General features: G+C 40.8%; 1 protein-coding gene across 3 annotated transcripts; it reads right to left on the bottom strand.

Annotated features, from left to right (window-relative positions):
- Positions 1–13: 13 nt before the first annotated feature.
- LOC108245778 (polymeric immunoglobulin receptor-like) lies at positions 14–6,592 on the bottom strand. Of its 3 annotated transcripts, none has more exons than XM_037973274.1 (7): positions 6,507–6,592; positions 5,560–5,910; positions 4,592–4,906; positions 4,311–4,418; positions 3,957–4,067; positions 3,648–3,685; positions 14–1,275 (listed from the first exon to the last, which is right to left on the bottom strand). In XM_037973274.1, exons 1-7 carry the CDS (start codon positions 6,544–6,546, stop codon positions 1,138–1,140), a joined length of 1,101 nt encoding a protein of 366 aa, XP_037829202.1. In that variant the 5' UTR covers positions 6,547–6,592; the 3' UTR covers positions 14–1,137. The 3 variants fall into 3 exon arrangements, with proteins under 3 accessions (XP_037829202.1, XP_037829218.1, XP_024865541.1); XM_037973290.1 differs by having other exon boundaries at positions 15–1,214; XM_025009773.2 differs by lacking the exon at positions 14–1,275 and adding an exon at positions 2,724–3,303.
- Positions 6,593–7,276: the final 684 nt, after the last annotated feature.

The following is a 7,276-nucleotide window of genomic DNA, read 5'->3' on the forward strand; positions in this document are numbered from 1 at the left end:
GTTGGATGGATGGATGGATGGATGTTGGATGGATGGATGGATGGATGGATGGATGGATGGATGGAACTGAAATTATGTTTCCGAGAACAAACATGTCTTTATTTCTGGAAAGGCCTGAGAAGAAGCTGCCTCTCAGTTCTGCCTTCAGCTCCATCTGTCTGCATCCTGCTTCAGAGGTCAGAGGTCAGAGGTCAGTTTTACACCGAGTCACAGCTCTGCCTCAAAGGCTTCAAGATGACTGAAAAACAAACTTTCTAAAATCCCCTCTGCGATTCCTTCCCTCCATTTGGACGTGAAATGATGAAGCCTCTCCATCTCGGCTCTTATTGCTCTGCCCTCCCTGTCTGCTCTTTAGCAACATTTATGATAAGTTGTGCAATTAGCTGCCATGTGTTTTCAGTGTGTGGCTCAGCTCCAAAGTCTGCAAAGCAAATTTCCCCCACGAACGATTAACGGCAGAATGACTGAATGAATCAGACGGCTGTGAGTCTGTGAGCTTCAGCGGCTCCCGGTGAACTATGGAGAACAATTCCCCACGGAGTCACAAGTGAAACACTTTAATTCAGCTGCTAATGACACGGGGAGTGTTTCTACTGTCATCTGTGCCGTAATGGGACTCGGGTGATGAAAAACAAAATGCAGAGAAGAGGAAGAGCCGCTGATGGCAGGAAGTTAGAAAAGGAAGAGAAAACACAAAAAATGATATAAAAAAGGAGCATCAGAGAAAAGTAGAGATAAAATTTCAGCCAATAAATGTGCAACTCATTATAAATTCTCCAGAAAATCAGATATATTTAAAACCAATGGGGTGATAATTATCTGCTGCTGGATAAAGATCAAAAACCACAGAAGAAGTTAAGGAGTAAAAACTGATGCAGCAGCTTCCTCTGGTGGAACTTTAGTAGATTACAGCTCTGCCAGACGCACAACACCCTTCAGATCTACTGGTTTTGACTTTTTGTCACAGTTATATGTTTCAGGTTAATATCAGACAAAGATGAACTGAGCAAAGACAAAACTCAGCTTTTAAACGATGATTTCACACCAGCCTGGCCCACTGGGAGGAGGTAGCTGCTCCTCAGCCTTGGCAGCAGCAGATGCAGGACGAGGCGTTAGGGTTAGAGACGAGCCTGACGGTCAGTCTTCCTGCGGAGGAACGTTGCTGCTCTGCTTCGGATCAGAACCCGTCCGTTTGGGCTTCAGGTCAGGAACTCCTGAACTCCAGGATGAGAGCAGAATCCATGTCTCCATCAGTTCCAGCAACTCGTTCAGGTCCTGAAGCAGCAAAGCAGCCCGGACCATCACACTACCACCACCGTGTTTGACTGTGGGTCTGAACTTGTTTTTCTGAAACGCAGTGTTTGTTTTAGATGCAAACTTCCAAAAAATTCCACTTTTATCCCATTGGTCCAAAGAATTTTCACTGTTTGCTCTGTCTGCAATAAAACAGATTGTTCTGTACGGATGGTGTGTGGATGGAGTTTGACTTCTCCAACTGGCCCAGCGCAGAACTAACCAGCAGAAGTCTTTATTTGTTTACAATAACAGCTGGCATTAATAGTATTTTTAGAATAACTGGGTTGTTTTTTTGGAAAGTCTAAAGTAGTTTGCATGTGTGATAAAAACCTTCTGCAGCTGCATATCAGGCGAGAAATAAAGTCATCATTTAATCTTTATTTCACACTTTCAACCTTAGACATTTTAGGTCATCAGACATGAATTACTCCATGGAAAATTAATCAGAGTTCTTTAATCCTAAACTGTTCTTAAATTCAAACACAAGTTTATAGAAAACTGAAGTTTTGACTCAGATTTAACACTTGAAGGAGGCAGATAAAAAATAAGTTTTTATTTAATAATGAATCAAACCAAGAACACCACAGAGACAGATTCCTAACAGCTTATTGGATTTTAAAAGATCTTTTAGTCAAATATGGCTGCTTAAAAGCAGAAAAATATAAAACCTTTTTGTCTACCCAAAATAAAACAATTTGGTGCTCGAAGTTAAATTTAATAAAATGTTCTTTATTTATAAGAAACTGAAGTACAGGTGAAGCTTTAAACAGTAAATTATTTTTGTATCTTTGTACAAACATGAAACTATCTTCAGAAAACAGCATAACTAAGCTACCACAGGATGAACAAACTGATACAATCTAAACAAATTCAAGAATAACAACAAATAAAATACATTAAAAAGGATTAGCAAAAGCAGAAATAAAATTAAATGTAGCTGCAGCAGGTTTGTTGTCCAACATCAAAGGTGAAAAAGTAAAATGTAAATTAAAATAAAATCTATGATTTTAAATCTCATAAACCCAAATTTTATTCACAATGGAACATGGTAAATGTTTTAAATGTTTAAACTATCAAACTGTACAAATGTTAAGGAGAAATCAGGTAATTTAAATCTGATGGCAGCAACACGTCTGTCAGAAGTTGTTCCAGGTACAAGTCCGAAACATCTGGAGGAGCTTTTAGGAACTAATGAGGTTAATTCAGAGGACTGGAGATAAAAAGAGCATTTAGAGGCTGAATCTGGGCAGAGGTTCACCAGGCTCTGAGGTCAAAGGTCAAGGCTGGTTCTGGTTCTGTTCTGCTCAGGAACACTGTCTGTAAACACAGTTCACCATGCTGCTTAAAGCTCTATCAGGCAAAGAAGAAGCCAGATGTGAACAGATGTGTCTCCTCTGGACCAAAGAAGAGAACTGTTCTGAGGTCAGCCTGCCTCTCTGATGGTATGGGGGTGCATTAGTGCCTCCCATCCAGGACTGTTGAACAGACGGAATGGGACGACCTCAGGTCCAGATGTTTACAGATGCTGCACAGAGGGAAACATCTGGAACAGCTGCTGCCATCAGACTCCAAATGATCTGATTTTGACCTAAAAATTGAACCTTTTCTTCCTTTAAACATTTGCTGTGTTTCCTGTGTTCCACTGTGAATAAAATATGGGTTGATGAGATTTATAAATCTTTGCATTCTGTTTTATTCTTGTTTTACACAACTTTGGATGTGGGGTTGTATAATATTGCTGAATAAAAGAGCTGCAGCTTCTGTTTCTGTACAGATCTCTTCTACCTGAAGACATTTTGGTGTAAATTGGTCTCAAATCCTTCCCACAGTTGTTTCAAGCTAAGCTGTATTGGAATACAGCGGCTCTTCTGCAGCTCGGCCAACTCGGATGTCCGAGTAAACAACAACAACATCTGTGTTTCCAGCGGAGGATCTGAGAGGAGAGTCTGAGCTTCTGCTGGAGAAATTCACCTCTGAGTAGGTGAGTTTACTGGAGTCGTCCTGAGCCTGACGGAAGGAAACCAAACTGAAAACTGAGCTGCTACTTGTTCCAGCTGCTCTGAGATCTGTTTTAATAAAGTGCTTCATTAAAACTCAAAGTAACAACTAAGTTAACTGGTTGACTGTATTTTGACTCAACCTAACCACGTAGTTGTGATGCCTGAAGCCAATCAAACTGTTTGCTTGTTTCAGCCCTCTGTATGCCTGCAGGTTAGGGTTGTTGTAGTTCATGTTTCCACCACTAGGTGCTCCCGTAACACACTGAACCCCCTGAGTGTTAATGTTCACACACAGGTCTAATTAAAGACCAGTTAGACGCATCATGTGAGGAAAAAGTTCTTTAAACTCACCTCAGCAGCAGGAGAATAATCTGTCTGCACAGCAGGAGCTGAAAAACAGTTCAGAACAGCTTCAGATTGAAGATCAGCAGCTGTAGATTGAGGACAAACCTTCAGCTTGGGTTCCTAAACTTTCAGAAATCTGCTGAGAAATTCTGTTTCTTCGTTAGAAAAATCCTTTTCAGTTTTCTTTAGTTTGAAAGTAGATTTAAAGGTAAACTGCAGCTAACTGAGCTCATTCCTAACTCTGAGCCACAGAGTTATTTACTCTCTGCAGACTGGACAGACACTTCAGGCACTTTATTAAATGTGTTTCTTTACCTTGTTGATGTTTAGCAGATCTTCTCCTGCAGAAGATCAGCAGAGCCACAGAGAGGAGGAGGAGGAGGATGAAGGTCACAGTCAGAGCAACAATCAGCAGCAGATCAGAGGCTGCAGGACAACAACAGGTTTCAGAGGATTCTGGGACCGTTACTGAGGACTCCATGCATGCAGCGTACAGACATATAACACATCCAAACAGATCCAGGTCCACACAGAAACAGAACCGAGTGATGAGGCGGACATGTAGACGATGAAGAGCAGATTCTGGTTTCATTCAGGTTCAGAGACGCTGAAACAAAATCAGGATGTTTGAGTTCTGTAAAAATAATGAAGCTTTTATGGATCACTCACTGTGGTTGGATGTTCCTCCAGATGTTCCTCCAAATGTTCCTGTGTTCTCCTGGTCAGAGGAAACTGAAGGTGAGGAACTTCCTGATCTCTGGGTAGTTGTTGGTGAGGCTGATGGAAGAAGACAGAGAGATGTTTGGGTTTGAAGGAGATTTAAGATTTTATGAAAGAAAAGCAACAGGAACAAAGATTGTTTTCCAAGCATACAGCTGTTTCTGTGTTTCTGTCATTAATACACAAATAAACCTTGGGTTATGTTTTAATTGTATTTATTAAAAACTCACCATCTGTGACAGAGACAGTAAAGTCTCTGTAGAAAGCTTGATTGGTCAGATCCAGAGAACATCTGTATGATCCAGAGTCAGCCTGGATCAGCTGATCGATGGTCACAAACACAACACTTCCTGCAGCTCTTTTCTCATATTCAATCCTGTATCGGCCATTTTCAGCTCTGACTTTATCTGTCTGAATAAGAACGTCTTCATCACATCTTCCTCTGCAGAGAAACTGTCTGTTTCCATGGTGACCAAAGAAACATCCGACTGTCAGCGAGCTGCCAGCTGTTTTACTGAAGTGAACTTTGGTTTCTTTCAGCACAGCTGTTGGAAATAAAGCAGCCATCAGTTACTTCCTGTTGCCAACATGGTTCAGTCTGATCACAGGAATCAGTTTGACTCAGTTCCTCTGGAAGCTGCCCAGTTCAACCAGTTTATCCAACATTAATCTTCATCATTCAGAAACTCATCATCTGCACCTTCTCTGACTGACTCTGACAGCTTTTAGCAGTTTGGGGTTTTTATCCCAACAAGAAGGGAAAAGAATCCAACAGAATTCTGTAAATGTTTTGACAGGTTGGGACTGAAGCTGTTTGGGATTTGTTTTTCCATCACTTCAAGTTTGTTGAAACTTTGTTAGAATCGTTTCTAAAATGTGACAGGAAGTGAGGTGTAGAAGTATGACTGAATAATTTATCTTTTCCTCTAATGTTCAAACTGTTTCACAGATATTTATCTTTTATATAGAATTTATTTTTACAGCCCTCACATTCTTCTCTCCTCCATCATCTTCTGTTGATGATTTATCAGATAAATCACTGAAATCTGACGTTAAAAACAAAGTGTTTTAATTACAGTGGGTAATTATTTAATTATTTTTACTGCTGTTACCATTTTAAAAACCCATAACACCATTAAAACTGAACGAGTTCTTCAGTTTTTCAGTGAATAAAAAAGATAAATAAACAGAAACTCACCGTCTGCAACAAGGACTCTGAATTGTACGTATTGAGTTGTTGATGAAGAGTCGCCCAAACCACATCTGTACAGTCCTGAGTCCGACTGGGTCAGATGAGAGACGCTCACAATCAAAACAGGAGATCCTTGATAAAAATCTTTAAGTCCATCCTCTTTATATTCAGTCCCGTATCGTCCTCTTTGAGCTGTTTTCTGACTCGTTGAAATAAGAAGATTTTCTCCTTCACAGTTTTCTCTGCAGAAGATCTTCTGACTTCCATATAAACGAGAAAAGCCGCATCTAATGGATAATTTTTCTCCAGGTTCTCTGTAGTAATGATTCAGTGCATCGACAGTTCCAACCTGCAGAGCTGCAGAAACATCATCAGTTAATATTAGTTCTTCCTGAGAGAAACCACAGAGAGATCTCAACATGTTCTGCTTTAGAACTCCACCCAGGAACAGAGACACACTGAGAGGAACGTTTCTATGTCAGGAAAACCTTTCAGTTCACTTAGAAAGTTAACAATGTTACCAACATTCCCAAACATCAACATGGTGGAAACTGTGTGACAGATAAATGATAAAGGTGTGGCTTCTAAAAGGCTCCGCCCCAGAGAGGCTCAGAGAGACTTTAACAGGAAGTAGAAGCAGCTCAACAAACACACTTCATGTGTTGCTTTCAAACTGCTGAAATGGGAACATTTTGGACTGAAGGAAGAAGAACACAAGCTGTCAGACAGATTCCAGACAGAATCCATCTGATAAGAGCTGAAAGTTACAGTCAGTTTGGACCGTGGCTTTTACTGACGACGCAGCTTCTTTGGAGGAACAAACTCATTCTTCCAGCAGCTTTATTCTAGGATTTGATCAGGTTTCTGTTTAGAGACACAATTATCCTTAAACTGACTCTGATCAGCAGCTTAGAAAGACTGAAAGTTAAAGAAATAAAACTAAATGTACTCACAGAGGAGGAAGCAGCAGAGCAGAGTCTGATGGACGCTCATGTTGAGACTCTGATGGTTTCCTGCTGCACCTCTTTCCTCGTTTTCATGTTTCGAAATAATTAGTTTTTTTAAATATGACACAACTCTTCCTGTTTCCTTCAGTCTCTCAGCTGCAGCCTTATTTAGAGTTTTACTTCAAGTCTGGTGATGCATCAGACAGAAACAAAACAAATACTTTTATTCTTATTGCTTCAAAGAAGTGGATTTTATTTGGATTAAAATCTTCTTAAAGCTGAAAGGAACAAAGTCCAAATGTTCCCAGAACAGCAGGAATCTGTAGGATGAAGCAGGATCAGAGTCTCAGCTGGAAGTTCAGCTTTAACTCCCAGTTTTCAGCATCATGAAGCTGATTCTCTTCTTACCAGGATGGGTCACCATGGCAACAGATGCTGCAAACATCAGGAAGGTTTCTGAAGAAGAGATGAAGCCGTGTTACAGCGCCCCCTGCTGGACAACCAGATCTAAAACACAAAGAATCAATAAAATCCATCTGTTCAGTTTGTTTTTACCTGAGGAGGAGTTTTATTAAAGATGTCTCATTTTAGGAAAATGCTTCCAAAACAGAGAATTGTTGCTGTTGGCAATGGACCTCCAGGTCCAGCAGACCTGGACTGGGGACAGATCAGGGACCTGACTGAGCCCAGGAGGACCTGGACATGATGTCCACAGAGACACATATTGGACTGGGGACAGATCAGGGACCTGACTGAGCCCAGGAGGACCTGGACAT

Source organism: Kryptolebias marmoratus, linkage group LG1 (genome assembly GCF_001649575.2).
Source record: "Kryptolebias marmoratus isolate JLee-2015 linkage group LG1, ASM164957v2, whole genome shotgun sequence".
In the NCBI taxonomy this organism is placed as follows: Eukaryota; Metazoa; Chordata; class Actinopteri; order Cyprinodontiformes; family Rivulidae; genus Kryptolebias; species Kryptolebias marmoratus.